The 26,554-nt window shown below is 41.8% G+C and overlaps 2 protein-coding genes across 7 annotated transcripts in view; both read left to right on the top strand.

Annotated features, from left to right (window-relative positions):
• PDPK1 (3-phosphoinositide dependent protein kinase 1) overlaps positions 1–5,736 on the top strand; it is a 36,529-nt gene extending 30,793 nt beyond the window's left edge. For both annotated transcript variants that reach the window (XM_086760029.1, XM_086760030.1), the window contains exons 13-14: positions 66–218; positions 754–5,736. In XM_086760029.1, the coding sequence (XP_086616155.1) occupies positions 66–218; positions 754–861 (261 nt within the window). In that variant the 3' untranslated portion in view covers positions 862–5,736. The remainder of the gene's footprint in view (positions 1–65; positions 219–753) is intronic.
• Positions 5,737–5,914: 178 nt separating this feature from the next.
• LOC104477254 (BTB/POZ domain-containing protein KCTD5) overlaps positions 5,915–26,554 on the top strand; it is a 34,372-nt gene continuing 13,732 nt past the window's right edge. For 3 of the 5 annotated variants that reach the window (XM_086760032.1, XM_086760034.1, XM_086760031.1), the window contains exons 1-5: positions 5,915–6,259; positions 14,832–14,940; positions 17,409–17,500; positions 18,606–18,701; positions 24,537–24,653. In XM_086760032.1, the coding sequence (XP_086616158.1) occupies positions 6,014–6,259; positions 14,832–14,940; positions 17,409–17,500; positions 18,606–18,701; positions 24,537–24,653 (660 nt within the window). In that variant the 5' untranslated portion in view covers positions 5,915–6,013. The remainder of the gene's footprint in view (positions 6,260–14,831; positions 14,941–17,408; positions 17,501–18,605; positions 18,702–24,536; positions 24,654–26,554) is intronic. The other 2 variants (XM_086760035.1, XM_086760036.1) reach the window with 2 other exon arrangements.

The raw sequence follows: 26,554 nt of genomic DNA, 5'->3' as shown, positions 1-26,554 counted from the left end.
AGATCTACACTTACATTTTTTTCCTCATGCTTTTTTTGCATTGCTGCTTCTGCTTTTCTTGTTAGGGATTGTTTGCACGTCGGCGCCAGTTACTGCTCACAGAAGGGCCCCACCTGTATTATGTGGATCCTGTCAACAAAGTTCTAAAAGGAGAAATTCCATGGTCTTTAGAGTTGCGACCAGAAGCCAAGAATTTTAAAACATTTTTTGTTCACACAGTAAGTGACTTTCTTTAATTTCTTTATAAGTTGTACTAAGGTCCGTGAACAATTATTGTAAGTTGTTAACAAATTTTTCTGGAGAAAATATAATTCCTTAAATGCAAGTTTTGATAGCCTTAATCTAGAAAAAACACAAAGCCCCAGACAAAACAAAAACACCTCCACCACCCCAAAATGCTGACATACACATTTCCCACAAAAATAGAAGTGTGTATTTTTATTATTAATGTGTAAATAAACCAGAAGCGGATTTTGGTATTTGAAGGAAGTTTTTAAGGACTTCAAAATTTAGCGCTCTTTGTATATAGTGGATCACAAGGAGTGTGTGTTGTCAGTTGACCGCTTAACAATACTGAAATACCAGATGCATGTTTTTTCAGTAATACGTAATGTTATATAACTGTAATTAAATTTAACTTTTGCAAAGTTTATTAACTGTTTCTGAATAATTATTTTATTGGTAGGTGCAGAATAATTACTGCTTTTTGGTTAAACTATTTGGAGTACTCATTAAAATGTTGTTCACTTATAGCCAAACAGGACATATTACCTGATGGACCCGAGTGGGAATGCTCATAAATGGTGCAAAAAGATACATGAAGTTTGGCGGCACAGATACCACCAGAATGCTGCTAAATAGTAAAGCTCATCCAAAATTTCCCAGTTTCCCTACTTGCTGCTAGAACTCCATGTGCAGCCGATCAGAGGAATCTTTTCAACCCACCTATTACCATCTCAAGGGGAAGCATATGTCTGAAATGTTCTGTGTTTTTTTTTTTTTTTTTAAAAAAAAAAAGAAAAGAAAAGAAAAAATCTAATGGAATTCAGGGTCGCTTTGCTCGCTCTTTGTGCTTCTGTTGAGGCTTCCACATGCATATCATTGCGGTGAAGATCTTGCTTTTGTGCACTTCAGCTCAATTTCTGCTGCAGACTAGTGGATAGACCTTGCATTACCAGCTTCACTTAAGATGAGTTGAAACCAATCCACACGCACACATGCTGAATCATGTACCAGCCTTGCATTTTATGGGGCTGGAGTCTTCTGTGACTTTCAGATTATCTTAAACTGTATTTCATCAGGGAGCTTTTATATGCCTCTCCTAAGCACCAACTCTTTATTTTCTCTTCCTTTCCTCACAGTCCCCCAGCTTATTGGTATATGGCATTTGTAGCCAGGTCAGTTGCACCCTTGTGTAATTCCTACCGTAATTCTGGTTGCAGGATTTATATGGTACTTTACTAATTATGTGAATGAATCAGATGTATGTGTCTGGCAGACAGGCTCCAATGATACAGATTGTGAGAGAGTAAAATGCTGAACATGGCACTGAAAGTTTTCTAAAATTGAAATGTTGGCTTCTGAAGCATATAAGATTTTAAACATTCAATTTAAATTTTAATATGAATCATTTGTGTTTAATCAAGGGACAATAAACTTACCAACATGCTTTTAACTAATGCTAACTAAAAAAATTAACTAGTTAGTATGGGGGGGGAAAAGGTTACTATTGCAGTAGTAAATGGTTTTTCACCTTCTCAGGATACGAGGGCTAGAAGCTTTCTTTCCAGGATGTGCATGTATTGTGCATTTCAGCGCGGCCAACCTATTTACCTGGGTAGAGAAGGAAGCGTGAAAGCTTTATACAATGGATCACTTGACTTTTCTTGTCTCATTGTATGATGAGATGTACAGATAATCCTGGTTTTGGTCCTTGGCCAAATATTTAGCAACTCTGAAAAAAAAATCTAAGCAATTGAAATACTAAATCAATAAAGTAATCTGGTTTAAAATGCAAAGGAATATATTGATGCAAAGGGAAAAATACATGGTACTCAAGGCGTATAAAATGAAAATATTTTTCCTATTGATCTCCTTTATCTTCTTCAAATTAAGGCTTTTTTGTGGTCAAACATTTCTTGTAACATTGCAAAGACATAACTTTTTCTGTGTGCTAAAACCAGCTTCCCTAATGGTATTTTCAACGTGCCCATGTTCCTGAACCTTGCAGAGAGGAATGACCTAGGTCTGGACAAAGGCATTCCTTCCTTGTTTTAAAAGCAGTATAAGCATCGCACCTATTTATTCACCTTCTACGTCTCTTTGGATTTTGAGGTATCATACTATGATGTGCTTTTCCTTCTACCAAAGAAAGAAGTGTTACACTGCAATGTTGAAAAAACTCATGAGCTACTGCTTTAGAAGCAGTATTTTAAAAGCAGTGGCTTATTGGGATTTCTCTGAAAACACATGAATGGTGGATGTTTTGTTGTTGTACAAGGTGAAGGAGATTTATTTTTGATCTCTTGAAAACTGTGTTATGTGGTTGAACTTGATGACAGTTCAGCTTTTCCAGTATCTTTCAGTTTTTAAAGGAGAGAGTGCAGTTGCCTTTTTATTTGAAGGAGCTACATTGTTGTATTCTTCTGATAACTCACCATGTACACACGCTTGAGAAGTCTATCACTGGCTTCCAGTTCCTGCTGTTAAGGAAGCCATGGTGTCCTGTAGATGGCTGAGATGAGAAAGAGAGAAGACCGTTCTGTTTGCATCAGGAGAAATTTCATCGCATACAAGGTACACTCATCACTAGAATTTGAATAGCACAGTACACCTTATATCTGTGCGTGTATTAATCCTGTATTTACCATTCTAACCAAGATGACATATTGTAAGTTTGTTGCAGTGCTATCTATTTGTTCTCTGGCTGTCAAATTCCAGCTCTATGTTGGATCCCCTGGAGGCAACTCTACCACTTTTGGATTTAGTCTTTGGTATAGAGATGTAGACATCTTCCCAACTTTATACAGGAGAGTTTGGCAGTGATAGTGATTCATGGTGCCATTGCTGTTTGGTGTGACAAACTTGGTCTCACATAAAAAGTCTGGCGAAGTTGTTCTGCTAATAGTGAACACCTTAGCTTCATTATGAGATGGAGTGATCTCCAGTGGCTTATTCACTAGGTGGAAATCTAGGAATGCTTAAACATATTTTCTGTAATATTTAGACTTGTAGTCATTTTGCCATAACAAAGTAACTATTCTGCTATTTCTCACCTTGAAAATACTCTCTCAGACCTCTGTCCTGCCCACAAAAAGCTTTCAGCGAAAGAAATCTTGATAGCAGTAAGCTACCAAGAAGGTGTCTGGAAGGCTGATGTCTGCGTTGTAGTATTCCTTTTTTCTTTTGACAATGCTGTCATTAGAAAACTGTGAGCACTTCTTACAAGCATCTTACCCTCCTCTTAGAACTTCAGTGTTCCAAATCAAGTCTTCCTTAACTGCTGCTTTTTGGGCAAAGGGACTGGAATTTTTCTGGGAGACATATTTGTCTTTCTTGGACTATAATTGAAATCCCTGGTTTTGAAACATGGCAGAAGAATAGAGTGAAGAAAGACAAAGCAATAATTTTACCAGTTTGTCCACTTAAATGTGTATTGGCAGGAGCTGCATACTGGGAAGGGCTGGTTCCTGTTTTAAATGCTTATACCTGAAGTGGGCTAGCTTCAGATCTTTGTCCTGAATATCACTCCCATGGTTCTTGGGAGTTCTTGGAATGAAATGTGCAAGGGAGGTTCTTCAGAGCTGCAGATAAGCCAGTTAATTTCTCTGCTCTTTATCCGAGGTCTTTCAAAGCATAGAAAGGGGTTGTTAGGTACTTGAAGATTCTTCTTTCTTCAGACTCCTCACTGCAAATCTACTGAAAACTCAGTCTGTTGATTGATTAATTCAATCTTTTCCATTTTGAACAATTGTCAGTCATTTATAAAGAATCTGGTCAGTAACCTTGTAATTTTGTTTAGCTTAGGATTTGAACTTCAGGAAGGTGTTTATTGCATCTATTTTCTGTGGAGTGGAGCTTAAGAAAGGTTGAAGTACCACTCCTATAAAGGATTTTTGAACCACACTGTTTTAGTCAGTGTCCAACCCAGTCACAGGAAGTTTAAAACTACTTTGATAAACAGGAGAGATGAGTTGGTTACCATTGGCCTTAAATAAGTGCAGTTTTGAGAAGGATTTGTATAAAGGAAGACTTGCTCCAGATGTGATGGTGAGGCATTGTGAGCAGACTGATGTTACCTATTAAGATCTCATTTGCTAAGCACTTAGATGCTAAAGAGATCAAACTGTCAGACAGTACTGTGCTCCACTTAGTTTTCTCCTTCTGACATGATTTACTTGTGACATATCTGTTATACATAAGCCTGGAAAAAAAAAAGTAGGTTGAAACAAAACTGTGATAATTGTAATCCATTTTCATAGTTCAATATGCTTAATTTAATGTGCTTGATATAATTACATTTTGTGTGAGGAATTTTGAAGAATCCTGAAGATTTCCCACTTGTACATTTAACAGTTTCTTTTGAATGATTTAGTAAAGTCAACATTCCTTCATTTGGCCTGTGGACAAAACATTTGATGATTTCAACACCTTGCTGAGGAGAGAAATTGTTCATTAATAGTTGCCTAAAGATGTGGTCTGTGGATTCTGATCGTTCTTTCTACTAGTGGATTACACAAATCAGTGTGGTATTTATATCTGAAATTTTGCTGAATGCCTGTAATATTTTATGCGAATATTTTTATTAATCAAATGGAAGTGCTCCTGCAAAGCTTCATGACACAGATTGTCCATCAGTTGATCAAGTGAGCTTACAGACAAGTAATTATCTGATCCAAAATGGCATGCTTTCAGTTAAGAATGTTTCCTCTTTCTTAGAAGAAATGTGACTGTTATACAGCAAACAATTGGAGAGGTTCTTGAGCCTGTCAGCATGGCAGTGAATGTAGATGGTCACCATTTGACAAAGCTTCCTATGACCATATACTAACTCTGATTGGATGCAGCAAAATGTTCTAAATTGTAGCAGAACTTACAATTACTGTATCTGACAAAAGAAAAAATAGGAACCAGGAACCATAATCAGTTTTGATAGTTATATGCTAGCTGTTTTCAGGTTGGTGGCAGTCAGTTATGTGTATAAAATTCTCTGCCTGGTTTGTAGCTGTAACTGTGATGTACAGATAAAAATGAAAACAAAAAAACCCACGCGAAAGACCCCCAAATCCCCTCAACACGAACACCACACAACAATCTCCCATCCTGCAAGAACTCGTCAAAACAGAAGCAAATAATGCGATGATATAAGATACACACTTTTGTATTTTTATTCTTATAAGGTTATTTGCTGGCTCTTGTTGGCCTCTAGTTCAGTCTGTGTTATTTAAATTCTAATATATGAATTATTTGGATTGAATTCATGTACGGGGCCATGGTGTTGTATGTATTGATGTACAGCCTTGAATGTGAATAATTATTGTAAACTATATTTTACACCTTTTTTCTGGCTTTATTATATAAATTTTCTATTGGTCGATGATTTAATCATATCTCATAATTTAATGACTGTTTATTCTCCTCTCGACAGCTCTCTGTGCTGTAGATGTGTAGTTAGTGACTGGATGATGGATTTCACTTATGCTTGGTAGTCTGTAATAAAGGCATGTAGGGTCCTGGCCTGGCCTCCTCTTCTTCCGCCGCGGGGGGGCGGGGGGCGGCGGCCGGCCCGCTTCCGGGGCCGTGGCGCGGCGGGCGCGCCGCCCGGGTCCGTCGGCGGAGGCCGTGGCTGGCCGCTCGGGCGCGGCTGCCTGTCGTCGGGTCGGCGTGAGCGGCACCGGCGGACGAGGCCGCGCCGGGGCCGGGCGAGAAGGGAGCGGTTCCGCGCGGCACGCTTCCGGTGGGAGGTGCGCCCGGGGACCTGTGGCTGGGGCGGACCCTTCCGGCGGCGGCGAGGATGGCGGCGGAGAACCACTGCGATTTCTCGGTTCCTCCGATCGGCGGCCTCGGCCTGGGAGGCGCGGGCGGGCCCTGCCGCCGGTGCAGCTCGGCGCCGCCGCCGCCGGGCGCGGCGCCCGGCAAGTGGGTCCGGCTGAACGTGGGGGGTACCTGCTTCCTGACCACTCGGCAGACGCTCTGCAGGGACCCCAAGTCCTTCCTCTTCCGCCTCTGCCAGGCCGACCCCGACCTGGACTCGGACAAGGTGAGCGCGGTTCCCGCCGCGCCGCTCCCTCGCTCCGGCGGAGCGGGGCGGGCCCGGGAGGGGGCGGCGCGGTGGGTGCCTGCGTCCCGCGGGGGAGCCGGCGCTGCCGGGGCTCGGTGCGCTGCGTGGCCTTGCCGCGGGGCGGGCTGCCGGTGTTCGGCAGGGCGGAGTGGAGGGGGGCGCGGGGCTCGGTGCAGCCGGCGGGGGCTGCGGGGGTGGCGGCGGCAGGCCCTGCCGCCGCTCGGGGGGGTTCGCAAGGGTGGCGTCGCGTGGCGAGTCCGTGTGTTTGCGCGTGAGGGAGGGCTGGTGAGCAGCACCTGCTTGTGAGTGCCGCAGAGGCAGCGCCGCGCCCCTTGTCCCTTTGTCTGAGTGTCGTGTCAAATGGCGGGGTTTACTTTTAGCGCTTTAATGGAGTGTCTGCTTGCACCCGTGGCGTGTTGTTTCTGCACTGTCATCACCCTCTTGTCAGTTTTCAAGAACCAGATCAAACTACTTGCAATAGCAATCTCTCTCGCATAGCCGTAGCGTTCTGTGTTTCAGCAGTTCTTTGAGTAAAATATTACTTATTCTGCATGGGCTGCAAGTGGTGGGTGATACTAAATATTTGAGTATTCATTCTAACTCAGTAGGGAAAGAAAAGTTACAGGTTAAGACTTTATTTATGGAGAGATGTGTAGGAGTGGGTATAAAGTATTGGTGTATAGTGCTGGCTCTGAAAGACATTTTGGAGCATAATGGACAAAAATGGACTTCCAGTACGGTACGCTTAGGGAAAAGAAAGGAATAGCATATAACCATTGAATATGTGAGCAACAGGTTGAAAATAAAGAGTTGATTGGTTGGTTTGGGTTTATTTTTCTAGTGAGACTGGTAGTAAATTTCTTCATTTTCTTATGCGTAACTTCCAGAAAGAATGTTTAAATGCTTAAGAAGATAGGGAACAGAACCTGAATAGCGTTCCAGAGTTAGAGAAAAAAATAGCTTAAAGTGTGGCAGTGTGGGGATTATTTTTTGTTATCCTTGGTTTAGGTTAGGTTTTTTTTGGAGAGGATTACCTTAAACTGACCTATTAAAAAAAAAATAAAATGTAGGTGGCTTCCTGGTAGGTCAGAGACTGTTTTACTTGGAGGAAGTAGGAAAGCTTTCTTCTAAGGTTTCTTAAATAAAAGATAAGGCACACTTAATATTAAGATACCTGTTTCAGTTGTTCCACTGCAAAAAAAAAGGTGCTTCTTTGCTATCTCAGTGTCATATGAGAGAGAGAGGGGGAAGGCACATGTTTAGAAGAAATGCTTTAGCTCTAATTAGGGCATTTGGCTGCCTTTTTTCACCAATAGATTAAATCAATCATCTTTCAGAGGTGCAATCAGTGGGGCGTTGCTATCTTGCAGAAATTTAGTGAGGCTACTAATCTAAACGTTTTCTTTTTGACTGTACTTATGTTTTGGGGGTTGTAGCAGCAAATAATAAATTTATGCTAAGTTTATTCAGCATTTTGGTAGGACAAACCTGACAGTTTTTTTTTTCTTTCACGTTTCCAGACTTACGTTATTATCATTAATAGTGTAGATGACAACTTAAAGCTAGCTGCAGACACAGCTATAGAAAGATATCGTTTGCTTACAAGGAACCTGCCTATACTGTATTTGAGCTGCTCAGATATTGCTGAGTGTCAACCTTTTTTGCCAATGTAGACGACTAATGGAAACCACTTTAGCAAGATGCAAACAAATTGCATTGTCCTGTCGTTATGAGTAGCGTTTTTTAGGAAGTTATAGCTGGTATTGTTTTCTGTAATAGATTATTGTGCAAATCAGTAACGTGAGGCAAGCAGTAGGTATAGAGAGAACTACAAATCGTGGTGGAACGTCTGGATTTGGAGAAAGTCCTGTTCTTCAGAAATGCATTCTCTAGGCTTATGAACATGGATGTCTGCAATTTTATGTACGAAAAGCAAAGCCTTTCCTGGCCAAATATGCACTATGATCTTCTTTTCAGTACAACGTTTGTCAGAATTTCATGTCCCATTGTCTTGACCATCTCTAATCACTCATTTTCACTTCAACCATTCTGAGCCTGGTTTCTGCAGTCACTTGTCATCTTGGGTTTTGCGGAAGTGGCTTACCTCTTAGATTACCCATCATAGTGTATTAATTACAGTACATAAGATTACTTAAACACATAGAGCCTTTCTTCCAAGGATTTGATTCAGAATCAAGGAGATTATTCATCTCCTGTAAACAGCAAAACTTAATTAAGCACTTCTTTTTTTATTTCCCTCTGAATGATAACGGGTATCGTAGATGTCCTTTCAAGAGAAAGAAAAATCCTTCCCTGATGTCTCACCAGTTTTTGAACCTAGTATCTTGATACAATAACACATCAATAGATTATCTGTATGGTTTAATTTTGAAATATCAGGTGATAAGCAGAGAAATTTCAAGGGAATAATTGTTGATATTTGTGTTATCATTCTGGACTCTGGTTCTTCTCCTTTGCCACATATATGTAAATCAAGATCTGATAGTAATAGATTTGTTTTTTCCCCTCGTGGTTTTACTTTTTTGAGTCCTGTTATGAGCTGTAACCCGACACTAGGCTGACATATTTATCTTAATCATATACTAAAGATTACTTAAAATTACTACTATGCAGCACAATTTTGTGCTCATAAAACCGTTGTTCTTACAAGGTACAGCTAATAGATAAAGATACTGCCCTCTTAAAGCTTGGAGCATTAGAGCTGGTCTTTGACTTTTAATTCCCTGCGTTTGATTCTGTTGTGTTTTCTTCCTAAAAATCACATGTGTTTTAAACTTTAAAGTGAGAGAGAATGCTTATTTGAGTTCGTATGTAGGCTGATGCCTGTTACACCGATCGCAGACCTACTTGTCCTTACCTCCAGATGAGGATGTGAGGAAGGTGGGACGGGGAGAATCCTGAGGATGGCCCAGCAGATAAGATTATAAAAACTAGTAGCTACAGGCCTCTGTTTGAAAGAACTGTGACGAATTTAGCTTTGACAAGGCATATCATGTTTCCTGTTTGGGGAATTTGTCTGGGATGCACTGCAGTGACTCCCTTTGGGAAGTTTTAGATATATTTTCAACAGATAAATACTGAATTGTGCTCATAATACAAAACGCATTGTATAGTTCATAGGCACATTTCATATTCCTCTGATCATGCTCCATCTGAGAAGTATGTAACTTAGCAAAAATGAAGGAGGAGGTGTATTTTTTTATAACTTCAGTCAGTTAAACCAGCTTGTGGAAAGCTCTGATATTGTCCCAGCTGACAAAAGGGAGGGGAGCAGGTTGCACATCTAGAAGCAAGACCAAGCAGAAAAGCCGATAATTAAATTAGCTCGTACACCAGTAAATGTATGTCTATGAAGAAAAGAGTTTAGTTCGCATTCTTTCTTACTTTGCATGACTGCCAAATCAGAATTTTTGGGAAGTTGAGCCTTGAGTCTGGCATTTGTGGTATTCACCTGAAACTTGGGAAATGGCTTCAAAATACCCACACGGGTTGTGTCAGTGAAGATTCAAACTTGTTTAAAGCTTGTAGAAAGCTAATTAACTAATTAGCAGAGGAAGTAGCATAGCTGGGACAACACAGTCTGGTAATATTCAAGCTAGGAAGCTTAAAACTAGTTCAGTTATGTCTGTGCAGACGGTAGCTGCACCTTTAAACTGTGTAGGTCGCCTTTGAAGTGAAATTTATTATTCTTATCTTAAACCAAATGTTTCTTTTAGAAAGAGCATCCAAAATGCTCGTTACACGTGAGATTACAATGTGTTTTCTTGTTCATGTGGATGAAGTAAATCCTGACAATATTCTGAAGGTGTGGAAAGACTTATGACCCGTATTTTGAGAGTTCGAGGTGGAGCAGACGACTACATTGCTGTGTCAGCTTTTATTGGATTTGTTTACATAAATATCCTCAAAGATCTAGTGTAATCGGCTTTTCTCACCGATTTCAACGTGAACTGCTTAGTGTACATTGAAGGATAATCAGGCAGCTCCAAAGGAGGAGTGAGAGGCATTTTCTGTAGGAGGGTGCCTAGGGAGTCAGCCGTGTGCCTCTGCTGCAGTCCTTTGCATATTGTTACAATATTCTTTGCTGAATGTTTTACAGCTGGGGTCTTGACTCTGTGGCACTAGTCTCAGCATACCCGAGTTGTAAGGTCAAAGTCACGACACACATCTTCCTCTTTGTAAGAATGTGAATTAAAGCATCTTTTCCGTATCTGTAATCAGGGTAAGCAAGTGGCCAGTTACTCTGAATTGTTCAGTCTATTCATAATTTTGCATGGAATTTAAAGTGAATGCTATCGACAGTTTGGCTTGCTCACTGTTAGAATTTAGCCAGAGTCCTTGAACTTTAACTATTGATATTTACGAATGTAAAAAAGAAAAAAAAGGTTACTGTTACATCATAAATTATAAGACTTTTGGGTTCCTTTTCCTTCTTTTTCATTGTTTTTGAAGACCTATTGTTGCCTGGAAGGTTTGATAGAGTAAAATATGACACTAGAGAGATGGCACTTTATTCATATGTGGTATATTGTACATGTGCTTATTATGGTATTTGTATTTATCCTTGTGAAAATTAAGCATTTTTATAGATTCTAGATGGTAATTTGGTGACAAAGAAAACTTGATAGTGGTTAGGGAAGGAATAACAGGAAAAAAGTGAGATTAGGAATGATAAAATGGAAAAAAAATGGTGGATGATGAGGAAAATGGTTAAAAATAGGTAGAACAACATGTTTCACAGAGTGGATGCTGTCAGTATGTGTAAAGTGTGTTTGGTACAAGTGCTAATAATAAGCTCTGGTGTGCGTGCTAGACTAATTAATGCGGGCAGTGCAGGTTGCTGGTGACCTCTCATTAGGTGGAAGCTGAAAGAGAAGGCCTGACATAGCTTGTTCCCTTTGTATTTTTGTTGGAAATTTGTTTAGTATATAGAAATCTACTTAGGAAGAGTAATTTCAGATCATGTAGTCCATTAAAAGAAAAAAATTGAGGCCTTTTGTGTAAAGAGTGAAGTAACCATTGTTACCTGAGACTTAGAATCACAGAATGGTTTGGGATGGAAGGGACCGTTAAAGCCCACCCAGTCCAACCCCCCTGCCAGGAGCAGGGACATCTCCAACCAGATCAGGTTGCTCAGAGCCCCGGCCAACCTGGCCTGGAATGTTTCCAGGGATGGGGCTTCCACCGCCTCTCTGGGCAACCTGGGCCAGTGTTCAACAACCCTCAGTGTAAAAAAAAATTTTTCTAATATCTAATCTGAATCTGCCTCCCTCTATTTTAAAACCATCACTCCCGTCCTGTCATAGAATCATAGAATCATAGAATGGTTAGGGTTGGAAGGGACCTTCAAAGGTCATCTAGTCCAGCCCCCCTGCAAGGAGCAGGGACATCCCTGACTAGGTCAGGTTGCTCAGAGCCTCATCCAGCCTGGCCTTGAACGATTCCAGGGATGGGGCTTCCACCACCTTTCTGGGCAACCTGTTCCAGTGTTCTATAACCCGCATCGTAAAAAATTTTTTCCTAATTTCTAATCTAAATCTACCCCCCTCTATTTTGATAACCATTGCCCCTTGTCCTATCACAACAGGCCCTACTGAACAGCCTCTCCCCATCTTTCTTGTAGGCCCCCTTGAGGTACTGGAAGACTGCTATCAGGTCTCCCCGGAGCCTCCTCTTCTGCAGGCTGAACAGCCCCAACTCTCTCAGCCTGTCCTCATAGGAGAGGTGCTCCAGCCCTTTTATCATCTTCGTGGCCCTCCTCTGGACCTTCTCCAACTGGTCCATGTCCTTCTTGTGCTGGGGCTCCAGAACTGGACACAGTACTCCAGGTGGGGTCTCACCAGGGCAGAGTAGAGGGGGAGAATCACCTCCCTCGACCTGCTGGCCACGCTCCTCTTGATGCAGCCCAGGATGCGGTTGGCCTTCTGGGCCACAAGGGCGCATTGCCTGCTCATGTTGAGTTTCTCATCCACCAGCACTCCCAAGTCCTTCTCCTTAGGGCTGCTCTCAATCCATTCTCCGCTCAGCCTGGATTTGTGCCTGGGATTGCCATGAGCCAGGTGCAGGACCTTGCACTTGGCCTGCTTGAACTTCATGAGGTTGGCACGGGCCCACCTCTGCAGCCTGTCAAGGTCCCTCTGGATGGCATCCCTCCCTTCCAGCGTGTCGACGGCACCACACAACTTGGTGTCGTAACAGCAGGCCTGTCACAGCAGGCCCTGCTGAAGAGTCTCTCCCCACCTTTCCTGCAGCCCCCTTTGGGCACTGGGAGCCGCTCTGAGGTCTCCCCAGAGCCTCCTCTTCTCCAGGCTGAACAGCCCCAGCTCTCCCAGCCTGGCCTCATCGAGCTTTTATTTATTTTGCTTCTGTGACCCACCTATCTGTCCTTGTGATGGTGTAGAGTTGGTGGCCAGTATTGCTTCAGAGTGGTGTGAGAAAACACTGTAGTGTAGAGGAATACAATAATCATACTGAAGAAGCTTGTTTCGAGAGACTTCTTTCCCTTCACTGGAAGGACCTCTAGTTTTGTAAGCCCGTGTGTTCCTTAATTCAGTTCGATGACTAAAGACTGTGCCCTTTTCTTTAAAACACTGTTTCTTTTTATCAGTTTTAGATCTTCCTTTCCTGCTTCCCTGGTTTCTGTTCCTGTATTAAATAATACTTTTCAGCTTATAATTCACACAGTTGTCAGCTAATTTAATTTCTTTGGGTTATATCTGTAGCTTATTCATTCTTGAAGTGTTTTGGTAATGTAAATATATTTAAATGTGAAACATTAAAAATATACCATTTCATGTACTTCATCTGTCTCCTGGTTTTGGTGCATCATCTTGCTTCTGTGAGACCATGAGTTTAGGTCATCAGAAATTGTGATTAGGCAACTTCAACCACTGTCTGCTCTGAGTGTAGGTTAACTGTCAGCTCATTGTAATGTATTAGCATTTTCTTGAACAGTTAATTTTATATGAAATGCAACACTGCTTCACTACTTCTGAAATGACAGTGTGTCAAGCATTTAGCTTGCAATTATGGGAAGATGTTTATGTTTTTGTAGTTCAGGCTGTGGTCTTTCTACCTTCCACCAACCCTGATTAGACAAGCATAGATATTCAAAAACTAAATCCATATACCTGAAAATATATCCACCATCTTTTTTTCCAGTGAAACATTTTAGGAACTTTAGATACGGTTAAGTAGAGGGAGTTTTCAGGTATCATCACAGTTCAGTAATCAAACCTTTACATATCAGCATTCATGTCCAAATGCGAAGGTTTGGGTCAGTAGAATTCTTTTTAATGTGGAACAAGTATCACTATCACTTGTGGGTTTTGGGGATAATGATTCAAATTTAGCTAGGATTGTTGGTAGTGATGCTTTTTTAGTGTCTCCTATAAACTACTAGAATATTGAAGAATAAATTTTAAAAGTATGAGGGATGCTGTCACATCTCTCCAGTATTTATCTGTAGGTCATCTATTGCACCAAGACTTCGGGTACTACAGGTTTCGTACTGTCAGTGATGCACTTGATGGTAGAAAGAAGCAGTGGATCTGTTCTTAGGCCCCTGGTTGGCACAAAGCCTGTCAGCACTGCACTGATTGCAGGTGTTCACACATAGACTCTAATTTATGTAGGAAATATCAATTTTGCTCCTTTATCTCTTTGTAAAGAATATCAGCTATGCAGGTGAATTTCTTGAACTGTGTTTTGCATTCCACAAAACACCGTACTCAGTAAACTGAGCATCAGTTAGTTTGGTCTGTCCCTTCTTTGTCTGCATGAGCTAGGTAGGAGCTGCATCTTCAGTATACTCTTTTTTTTTTTTTTTTTAGAAGATATACATACAACCCTTAATTGGTACACAGCTGTTTTCAGTACCCTGTGAGGATTTGTACATTTGCACTAAGAAAAACACTTTGTTTTTAGAACAAAGTGTTGAGGTTGAAGGGAAGGTAAGGGTTTTTTTGTTTGTTTGTTTGTTTTTGTTTGTTTGTTTGTTTGTTTTTTAAATTAAAGGCAAATAAAAAGCTGGTATTTGAACCTCATCAGAGTGTAGCCTTTGTTCTGATTTTTCAGGTTTCCAAACAAAATGGTAGATTCCTGGTTTTAAGTGTTATTTTTAACCGTAATTTTCAGTGTTCTCACTTACTGCTTAGATCTTTCATGCTAAGAGTGTTGATAATCTTTTGATAAGGGATTGGGGGGAATTGATCAGGTGAAAGTAGTTCTGTAGTACATGATTGAGTTGAGTGATCAGTCTGGTACAATTACAACTACATTGTTGAATTCCTTTTAATGTCTTTAGTAAATTTGGCTTTAAGGGATCTGGCTATGTCTGAATACCTGCTTGCTATTCAGGTGCCAAGCTGAATATTAGCTTGCAATTCCTGCTCGGATGTTCAAATCATTGTGGGTTTTTTGGCTTGTTTTTTCGTTTGTTTGGGGTTTTGGTGGTGTTTTGGGATTTGGTGGTTTTTGTTTGTTTTGGTTTGTTTTTTTTGTTTTGTTTTTGTTTTTTTTTCTAATCTAGGATGAAACGGGTGCCTATTTAATAGACAGAGACCCGACCTACTTTGGGCCAGTGCTGAACTATCTCAGACACGGGAAACTGGTTATTAACAAGGACCTAGCTGAGGAAGGTAAGGTGTTACTAAATCTCTTGCTTTCTTGTCACTTGCTTATTGTTTTCACTGCTTTTGAATCACCAAAACTAACTTACAAGTAGATGGTAAATCTTAATCAGTATAGCATTTTTATCTGTTTCAAGCAAAGCTGGTAGGTATGGTGCAGTTATAGTATATGCTGTTATTTGAGTATTTTGAGTATGATTCCTGATTTCACAAGCCCCATCCCCAATTCAAAATAGAACATAAATATTCAAACATGAATGAAGATGCCTTTTATTCTATAATCTTGTATCTTTCCTGTATGACTGTGTGAAATATTTGCGTTTAGCCCTATTCAAGCAAAAGAGTACTGGCTGTGAAACAAGCTTTAGAAGATGTAAAGTGAAGTAAGAGTGAGGTTCTAGTATGTCCAGATGTGTGGAATATGCTCTTGAAGAGTAAATTCTGCCTCCAACTTCTCCCTGCCTGTCCCCAGTTTATATCCATTTTACCTTAATGGAGAGTGACTGTTTTAGACCATATAGTACTAAAACTGTATTGAAGATATCAATCGGAGAGAAATACAGTCTAACAATATTGGCAGGAAATAATGTGAAATATAAATTCCATGTGCATTGTTAAACACATAGTGTATGTGGAGAACAGGTCGGACTTGAACCTGTGAGTGAGAGCAGTATAGAATCATAGAATAGTTTTCATTGGAAAAGACCTTCAAAGCCCACCCAGTCCAACCCCCTGCCAGGAGCAGGGACATCTCCAACCAGATCAGGTTGCTCACAGCCCCATCCAGCCTGGCCTGGGATGTTTCCAGGGATGGGGCATCCACCACCTCTCTGGGCAACCTGTTCCAGGTAGTATGTTCCATACTATATATGTGGTATTGTCGTAGTTCAGCCCTGATCAGGACCAGACTACGCAGTCTCTCTCCCGCTCCCCCCACCCTCCGAGAGAACAGGGGGAGATGATATAAGAAAAAACGGCTCAAGGTTTGAGATAAGGACGGGGAGAAATCCTTAAAGTTACCGTCACGGGCAAAACAGACTCGACTTGGGGAAAACTATTCATTTATTTTCTAAAATTAGCAGGAGAATGAGACAGGGAACAAGATAACCTCCCCCCACCTCTCCCTCTTCCCAGGCTTAACATTATCTCTACTACCTTCCCCTCCCGAGCGGCACGGGGGGGGGAAAGGGAATGGGGGTCGCGGTCAGTTCATCACGCGTTGTTTTACGCCGCTGTATCATCGTCAGGGGAAGAACTCCTCGCATTCCTCCTCTGCTCCAGCGTGGGGTCCCTCCCACGGGCCACAGTCCTCCGTGAAACTGCTCCGGCGTGGGTCATCTCTTCCACGGGGTGCAGTCCCTCTAGAACAGCTGTCCCAGCGGGCCCTCCATGGGCCACAGCCTCCTTCAGGCCTCCACCTGCTCTGGCGTGGGGTCTTCCACGAGCTGCAGGTGGATCTCTGCCCCTCCGTGGACCTCCATGGGCTGCAGGGGGACAACCCGCTCCACCATGGTCTTCACCACAGGCTGCAGGGGAATCTTGGCCAGGAGCCGCATTACTCCTCCCCCTCCTTCTGAACTGACCTTGGCGTCTGCAGCCGTTCCTCACAACAGGCTGGCAGACGCCTCTCAGGATCCTTTTTACATCTTATTCACTTCAACTGCTCCTCTCCACTTCTTGCAGCCGGGCCGGGCTGAGTTGGGCCCAGTCGGCTGCCCGGCGGGAGGCCAGAGGGTGAGGCCTGCAAGGCCCATGAGGCTCGCGCTTCCCCCTCTCTGCCCCCCGCTCAGCTGCTTCACATCTTCTCCTCTCTTTTTCCTGTTTTCCCCTACTTAAATACGTTATCGCAGAGGCGTTATCAGGGGACATTTTGCTACCAATTGGCTCGGCCTTGGCCAGCAGCGGGTCCGCCCTAGGCCCGGCCGAGTCCACTGAACAAAGGGGAGCAACTTCTAGCAGTTTCCTACAGAAGCTACCACCTTAGGCCCCCCCTCACTAACAAAACCAGAACAGGTATGTATCTTTAAGCTTTTGTTTCAGGGTCTAAGATCTCAAATGACAGGAAGAAAAATTTTCTGGATGCTAGCAGCTACAGAGCTTTTCAGTAACACTATTTGAATTTCTCTTTCATATTCCAGCCTGAGGCGGGGCCTTAGCTATGGTGGTCCGTCAGTCTGCTATGAAATGGCATTTGTGCTCCTTTTAAATTTTTTTTTTTGTTTCCTGTCTCTCATTTTCTGTGTGAAAGAGCATCAGTTTTCTTTGGGTTTTTTTAGGACGGTTTTTCGGAATGAGCTAAACTTTGAACTACATGCACCTGAAGGAAGCCAGAATCATTAGATTGGTAAATGAACTTTTCCTAGGGCAAAATAAATAATTTTCTATAGTAGTAGAGAAGATAATCTTAGGAACTGGTTGATGGTTTTGGCCTGCAATCTTTGGTTATACTCTCTTTCCAAAAAATGTTCTCATACCAGGTGTACTGGAAGAGGCTGAATTCTACAATATCACGTCACTAATAAAACTAGTAAAGGACAAAATAAGAGAAAGAGACAGCAAAATCTCACAGGTGAGGCTGTTTTCTGGTATGTTTTTGATTATTTGTTCTATGGCAAGTAGTGAGTGGGTTCCATTTTTTTTCCTTAACTGTTCATTTGCACAGTAAGATACTGAATGGCTGCCTCCATCACAGGCTGAGCTGGAACCATTAGTATGCAAGATTAATATTCTTACAGTGTACTTACAAAGGGCATATGGTTCCAGTTCTTGTTACAAAACTGAAAACATTCTAAAGATTTTTTTTTAAATGCCTAGTCATAGTGGAATTTGTCATAACAGAACTTCTGGAAATAGCTATTTTAGAAAACAGCTTTTGTAGAGTATACTCTTCTCATGTACATTTAAATACTCTGAATATGATGAGACTGCCTAACTACAGTGTAACTGCTATTTATATGGTATGTTTATACAGCATACATACAGAGGCTGTTTAGCTCCTTTCATACACTTTTGTAGCAAAGTTAGTTTCTTTATTTGTAGTTGAGAAAACTCTACCTCTCCTCGTAGCAGCTTGTGAATATTTCTTCATGGAAGTGAATATCATAGAGAAACGATTAAGTAAAGAAAGTATTCAAGTTCTTTCTTTAACTCTGCTACTCTGGCTTTCACTGATAACTAAGTCTTCATGGAGTATTACAAACTCATGCTGCCAAATTTCTCTCGAAGCCAGATTACGGTATCAGAGTTGCTCTGATACCATTTTCTAAAGGGTTTCAGTTGAAATGGTCCTGCTTATTCATTGATCTTGATGGGAGAATTTGACAGGGAAATGAAGACATTGGTCAGACATTCCTTAAAGTTAGATAGACATCTGCCAAACCTCGGGGTTTATTTTGAATGCTGTGGTTTGCAACCACATGGAGCAATAGGTAATTCTTAAGACTGTTTTTTTATAACTGTTAAGTAGCACTTTTAGTCCCTGAAACATTCATGAAGCATTTAGTCTTCTGCAAGGTGATTCTGAACAGATGAGATTTTGTTTAAAAAAAAAAAAAAAGGGCAAGATGTTTAAGATGGTGTTGCTTACCATTTCTGAAGAATAAGGGCAACTTTAGACAAGTCACAAACATAGTGAATTTCATGCTGTGTTGAGCATCTTATATTTCTTCTTGAAGGTGCCAGTCAAACATGTGTACAGGGTGCTGCAGTGCCAGGAAGAGGAACTCACCCAAATGGTTTCCACAATGTCCGATGGCTGGAAATTTGAACAGGTAAAAATACCCATATGGGATATAATTACAAAGTCTTCTAAAAATTCAGTTCTGTGAAAGAGGAGTATAAAATAAATTCTGTGCATCTTTTTAAGTGCAGTCATTTTCAGAAATAGGGTAAAGATACGCAGCTCAGTTAAAATTTGATATTTGTATTCTTATTTGTCAGAGAACAAAAAAACTTGTAGCTTTCTAGGAGGTAAATTGTGCTGACTTCGTATAGAAACATCTACATCGTGTCTGAAATGTAGTTCTTTGGTGTCTACACGAGCATTTGAAGGGTGAATAAACCAAAATTAACTAATACGAGTTTGTACGAATGGTAGGTCAGATATAAAGAGCTCTTGGTAAAAGAGGTGAGCCTGGGAGATAAATGTTTGTCAGGCCCAAACAATGGTTCTTCAGATGAAGGACTGATGCACATAGGAGGGTGAACTTAACCAGTGTGCATCTGAAGCTGGATAGGTGTGAGCTAAGTGGATTTTTCGTTCTTTGCACTGCATAAAAGTAGCTTTGTGTGTGCATTCAAGAATAGGTTGTAAAATTGCAAGAATATCTTTGTTATCTTTGCTAATCTCTGTAAATAAGAAACTAACTACGTGGGCTCTTCGGCCTTCACATCCCTAACCTACCAGAATATTTAAACTGCACTTGGAGCAGTGAGTCGCTTAACGCCGGGATGAGACACAAGTGCTTAGCCGCCAGCGTCTTTTTCAACGTCTTGTGCCAGCTGCAGGAGAGATTGGAATAAGCACAAGTCTCTTGTTCTGTGCAGTCTCATCTAATAACACAACAAAGCGACATTTTTAAAAAGTACGGCACACAAAGCTAAAAGAGAACGTTTTGTTTATATTTGATGAAATGTGTAAGGTGCTGGTGTCATGGAGAGAGCCATGATCAAATAAACTAAAGCAGCACAGAGAAAGCTTCTCATGCTTTAGTTCTCAAGCTCAAGTATTACCAGGTCTGTTTGCCGTGCCAGAGGCTGAATGCTGTTAGGTTCCTGAAAAAAGCTCTCCCTTAATGTACATGACTGTTTTTGACCAGTGCATTGACAAAGTTTTTTTTACATTCTTCTTTGTCATGAGAAACTAGCTTTCATTTCAAATAGAGATTCTTTACTTTTTAACAGATGAAATGATACTACGGCTTTTACCTGACCCAAAGCCTTGTATTCTTTGAGGGTGTTGTATTTGCGACTAATACTGCTTTGACAGTATGACTGCTGAAAGAACTATTATAACCTCTTTTAGAATTTAAGAATCTCTTTTAGAACTGGAAAATTTCAGTAGTTTTCTTGAACATTATGTCCTTGTTTCATCCAGCTTTCTCCCTGCTTCCTCCTTCCCCCATGTTGCTCTCTCTTGGACACATAGTTTGAAGTAGATAAACACAAAAGCTGTACAGTCTCATAATACTCAGCTTCTCATTACCTCACACTAGGCCATTCTCTCCTTTGGTTGTACTACAGACCTGCTTTTAGCAGACATAGAATCATAGAATCTTAAGGTTGGAAGAGACCTCTGGGATCATCAAGTCCAACTGTCAACCCAACACCACCATGCCTACTAAACCATGTCCTGGAGTGCCACATCTACATGTTCTTTGAACACCTCCAGGGATGGTGATTCCCCCACTTTCTTGGGCAGCCTGTTCCCGTGCCTTACCGCTCTTTCAGTGAAGAAGTGTTTCCTAATATCCAACCTAAACCTTCCCTGCTGCAACTTGAGGCCATTTCCTCTTGTCCTGTCACAAGTTATATGGAAGAAGAGACCAACACCCACCTCCCTATACCCTCCATTCAGGCAGTTGTAGAGAGCAATGAGGTCTCCCCTCAGCCTCCTCTTCTCCAGACTAAACAATCCCAGTTCCCTCAGCCACTCCTCATAAGACTTGTGCTCTGGACCCTTCACCAGCTTTGTTGCCCTTCTCTGGATGCTTTCCAGCAACTCAACGTTCTTGTACTGAGAGGCCCAAAACTGCGCGCAGTACTCAAGGTGCGGCCTCATCCACGCCGAGTACAGGGCACAATCACTGCCCTGCTCCTGCTGGCCACACTGTTACTGACACAAGCCAGGATGCTGTTGGCCCCTCTTGGCCACCTGAGCACACTGCTGGTTCACATTCAGCTGCTTGTCTGCCAGCACCCTGAGGTCCCTTTCTGCCAGGCAGCTTTCCAGCCACTCTTCCCCCAGCCTGTAGCGTTGCGTGGGGTTGTTATGACCAAAGTGCAGGACCTGGCACTTGGCCTTGTTGAACCTCGTACAGTTCACCTCGGCCCATCAGTCCAGCCTGTTCAGATCCCTCTGCAGAGCCTTCCTACCCTTGAGCAAATCGACACTCCCACCCAGTTTGGTGTCATCTGCAAACTTACTGAGGGAGCACTCAATCCCCTCACCCAAATAATTGATAAAGATGTTAAACAGAACTGGCCCCAGTACTGAGCCCTGGGGAACACTGCTTGTGACCGGCCGCCAACTGGGTTTGCATTCACCACAACTCTCTGGGCTCGGCCATCCAGACAGTTTTTAACCCATTGCAGGGTGCACCTGTCCAAGCCATGAGCCGCCAGCTTCTCTAGGAGAATGCTGTGGGAGACAGTATCAAAGGCTTTGCTAAAGTCCAGGTAGATAACATCCCCAGCCTTCCCATCCTCCACTAGGCGGGTCACCTGGTCATAGAAGGAGACCAGGCTGGTCAAGCAGGACGTGCTCTTCATGAACCCGTGCTGGCTGGGCTTGATCCCCTGGTTGTCCTGCACCTGCCTGGTGAGCACACTGAAGATGAACTGCTCCATAATCTTCCCCAGCACTGAGGTCAGGCTGACAGGCCTGTAGTTCCCCTGATCCTCCTTCCAGCCCTTCTTGTAGATGGGCATCACGCTGGCAAGCCTCCAGATGTCTGGGACCTCCCCTGTTAACCAGGACTGCTGATAAACGATGGAGAGTGGCTTGGCAAGCTCCTCCAGTAGCTCCCACAGTACCCTCAGGTGGATCCCAGGTGGCGTAGCAGGTCAAAAACTGCTTCCTTCTGGATTGTGGGAGTTTCATTCCACTCTCCACCCCTGTTTTCCAGCTCAGGGGGCTTAACACCCTGGGGATAACTGGTCTGGCTACTAAAGACTGAGGCAAAGAAAGCATTAAGTACCTCAGCCTTCTCTTCATCCTTGGTGACAATGTTCCCCGCCACATCCAACAAAGGGTGGAGATTCTCTTTGGTTCTGTTCTTGTTGTTGATGTATTTTTAGAAACATTTCATTTTAACCTTAACAACAGCGGCCAGATTGAGTTCTAGCTGGGCTTTTGCCTTTCTAATTTCCTCTCCACATGGCCTTATGTGCTCCCTGTACTCTTCTTGAGTTGCGTGCCCCTTCTTCCAAGAGTGGTAGACTCTTCTTTTTTCCCTGAGTCCTAGCAACAGCTCTCTGTGCAGCCAGGCTGGTCATCTCCCCCGTTGCGGCACATGAGGACAGTCTGCTCCTGTGCCTTTAAGACTTCCCTCTTGAAGAACGCCCAGCCTTCTTGGACCCCTTTGCCTTCAGGACTGTCTCCCAAGGGACTCTGTCCACCAGTGTCCTGAACAGGCCAAAGTCTGCCCTCCGGAAGTCCATGGTAGCGGTTTTACTGACCCTTCTCCTTACCTCTCCAGTAACTGAAAACCCTATGATTTCGTGGTTGCTGAGCCCAAGACAGCCTCTGGCCACCATGTCTCCCACCAGCACTTCGCTGTTAGGAAACAGCAGGTCGAACGAGGCCGCTGCCCTGGTAGGCTCTCACCAGCTGAGTCAGGAAGTTATCTTCCACGCACTGCAGGAACCTCCTAGACTGTTTCCTCTCTATTGTGTTGTATTTCCAGCAGATGTCTGGTAAGTTGAAATCCCCCATGAGAAAAGGGGCTAGCCACCGTGAGACTTCTGTCAGCCACTTGTAGAACGCCTCATCTGCCTCTTCATCCTGGTTGGGTGGTCTATAACAGACTCCCAGCAGGCTATCTGCCTCGCTGGCCTTCCCCCTCATCCTTACCCATAAGCATTCAACCGTATCATCATGATTGTTGAGCTCCACACAATCAAGACACGCTCCCTGACATATGGCGCCACCTCACCATCTTTCCTTCCTTGCCTGTCCCTTCTGAAGAGCTTGTAGCTGTCCATTGCTACATCATTCACTTGAACATCATTCACTTGAAACATTATTAGAATATTCTATATAATCTAAACAGTTTTATTGCTAAGATTTGAGAACACTGTAGCATTTCTGTAATTTTTTATCTTTTCTAAACCTGTGTTGCTCAGCAGCATGCTTCCTTCAGAAGTAGTCTTTGGAGTGGCATCTACCACGCTTTCAACACATTGTCATTGGTGAGATAGAAATCACCAGCTTTTTCAGAGGAGTAATATTCTCGTGGGTTGAGAGTCCCTGTGCTCTGTGCCCCATGTAACATGTTTAAGTGATTGGTTTTGATAAAAAATATTTTTCCTCTTACCATTTCAAAATTTGCTCGTAAAATACAACTGGATGTGGTGATTGAGTAGGAGTGGAAGGTGTTAAATTTCTGGTGCACTTACACGGATGTACTGATGCACTTTTCCAAAGAATACGAGTGAAAGCGCTGATGGATTACTGCAGTTATGTTATCAGTCCCAGTCCAGAAGCTACTGCCAGTAGTTGTACTGCCCCACTTCGGTGATTTCAGTGGGTTAGTTTGTAGGTGATTTTTAGCTTCAATTGCTACCTATCCAGGCGATCAGAAAAAAATATTTTGGCAGTACTGCATAATGAGAAGCTTTGGGCTATGCAAAATTACTACGTACAAAGGCCTGAGACAGTAGTAGTGTGTCAGTCATGTAAATTTTAATGATCGATGTAACCTGAGTCTTTCCCCATGATGCTATCTTAAATATGTTCACTGTATGAGGAGGATGGCGTTTAGCTGCTGCCTTCAAAATTATTAACGTAAAAATAGCAGGTTAAAAATAAACTTACTGTTCATGAGCCTCCTTATCAGTAGTAATCTCCGGTTTACTCAGAATAGGCAGTTGTTGTCTAGTTCTTCACACTTAATTTAAAGCTTAATCTTTCTCAAGTGCCCTGACAGACTATGCTTTAATTTAAATGGGCTAGGAATTGACATGTATTATTAAAATAAAATATTTTTTGTAGTAACAAGTTGAGAAATTTAGCTGAGGTTGTTCTGAACTTCTGAATTATTAGACATTTGACAAGTGTGAACAGAGTTCTTGGTACTGATTTTTATTGGAATAAGACAGACAATTTTTTCCACTTCAGTTGTTTCCTCGGATCTTCTGTAAATTGTCCCTTCTAAGAGCAATTTAGAGCACTCAGCTTCTTTTCATCTAGTTGACTTCATATGTTTCCTTAGCTATATTTTGTTTATTAATATCTGGAACAAGATGAAGCTCTTTCATACCCAGGCTTGATATATTGCTTTACCTAACACCTTCCAGTCTTATATCCACGTTGTCTTCTGCACTTGGCAAGCATGACAGGAAAATAACGTTCACTTGAATAATGCACCAGACTTTGTTTATGTTTTTCAGAGTAGTTGGCTACACCACAGTGGTATGGGGAGTTTTCTGACTTACTATGAATAACTCTTAACTTTCCTTGAAATTACAAAGGGCTTTGCAACTGCCTCCATAAATTTTAAGTGTGTTGAAATGAAAGATACAGCTTGATAGCAACCTATTCTAGTGGCAAGTAAATGTTACCTGAACGTTTGAGTTCATCTGTTGTTTGTACAATTTGGATAACAGTATGTGCTTCAGCTTTACAAAGGTTTCTTTTTCTGTTTTGCTTTGATTGGTTATTTCAGCTTGTCAGTATAGGTTCCCAGTACAGCTGTGGCCGGGCCCAGCAGTCAGAGTATCTGCTGATAGTGTCACGGGAAGTGAAAGGGGAAGAGAGATGCTTCCAGAAATGCTGCAGTGAGGTGTGTCACGCCATTCTTTTTGCCCTCACACTGATATGCTTGGCCTCCTTGCATTTCTGCTGCTTTCAAATCATTCCACTTTATTCTTGGATGTACAGCACATAGTAATTTGTGTGTATTTGTGACTGGCTTTTGTTTATATTCACGGTACTTAATGATACATTATGAATGTTCATATTGTAAAAATAATACACGAGCAAACAAAAACCCACTAGTTATTTAGTTAGAGGTTTTTCTTAAGAAGAGCTCTTACCTTCTCAGTAGGTAACTTCTTTTCTTTAAACCTTTCTCCAAAATTAACAGCCTTTTATCCATACTTGTTAAGTGGTACAATTTAAGCATTAGGAGCCCTGTAAATAAAGCTTTGAGTTCACTGGGTTCAGAAAGAGACATTTCTGTGTCAGTCATTGTTCCAGTTTGAGTGTATTTCATCCACCTAATAGCCAGTTAAGTTCTGAGTTCAGACTCGGAACTTAACCTTTCTTTTTGAATGGATGAAATACGTTCGAACTGGAACAACAAATAACAGAATTTTTTCAGAAAAATAATTTGGAGCAGTGAGTGTAGAACAAAACCAGCAGTTTTAAATCTTGTCTCAAATGGAAAGAACATCCTGAGGGGTTTTGGCTTTGTTTTATTGTTATTTTGGGTTTTTTTCTCCCTGAGAAATTTTCTTAAAACCCAAATGAAGAATTACAGCTTCACTCATTGGCTTTTTAGACTGTCTTGTCCTTCCTACTCCCCTCACCCTCAGGTCTGTGCTTTTTAAATTTCTGTGTTACTTCCCAGTGTTCAAGAGTTTGGGAAGGTTTTTTTGTTAACCAGTAACATTGGAGGCAGTTTCCAGTTCTTTCCTTAGCTGTGCTCCATTTTGAAACGTCTTAGGTGAATTTCTTTGGGAACCTGATGTTCTGTAGTATTTTTCGTCAATAAAACACTTGGAGTACTTGTTCTTTTCCTTGCTATACATACGGTTATTCAGTCTGAAAGATAAGTTTAACATCATGAAGATAACATGACAATGAAGTGAAATTGAAATGTGGCTGGTTTTGAGATCTGTCTCAGTTCAGTTAGGCATGAGATATGTTCACTTCAAAAATAAGGTTCCAAAAAGTGATGCAATAACGGTTTTGCCTATTCGCACAGTTATTTTTAGGTGTACAGTCATTGATTTAAGACAGGAAGAGATTAATATATATTGCTGTCATTGAGTAGCTTGATGCAGGAATCATTTGACCTATTCTATCAGCAGTACCACTTTTATAACCTGTGTTTTTTAAATGGTCTTTTTTGAATGACATCGTTGTCCTCTCACAGAGCTGCAGACTGAGGAAAAGTTCTTCAGAAATTGACTTCGTTATTGTCCCTGAAATAATTCTTAACTCTTTCCTTTTCGAAAACAAGCCTGACCATAGCTAGGCTGTCTCTGTCCACCTTCACTTACACCAAACTTTTTTTTTAACTTTGCTGTTTCTGATTGTCATTTTTAATCTTACTTACAAAGTTCAAGCTTTATGAGACAGGAGTTTCCCTGTTGTTGTTATTTCTTTGTCTTTTCAGGAAAATCCTGACCTATATTGGCACATCAAACAATATAATGCAAAAAACTATGTTTCTGTTGAGTAATTAATAGTGATAATAATGCTTTCTATTTCTACCTTTTTTAGTTACATCTGACAGCCTACTGGGGTCAGCACCCTTATTCCATGCAAACAATGAATGAATCAAGATCTAATGAATTTTGTGTGATAATTAACATTGGCATTTTTCTGTGCTTGCTTGTGACACTCTTGGGCCTCACCAGGATGCTCAGGCAGGATCACACTGCTTTAGTAAGGAGTGTAATGAAACAAGTAATGGAAGGAAAAAACAATGGGGAAAATACATACATGCATGTATGC

The sequence above is a fragment of the Chlamydotis macqueenii genome, chromosome 15, assembly GCF_036417535.1.
Source record: "Chlamydotis macqueenii isolate bChlMac1 chromosome 15, bChlMac1.mat, whole genome shotgun sequence".
NCBI lineage: Eukaryota > Metazoa > Chordata > Aves > Otidiformes > Otididae > Chlamydotis > Chlamydotis macqueenii.
Note: the sequence above shows the minus strand (reverse complement) of the source record. Positions and strands in the feature narration are given on the sequence as shown.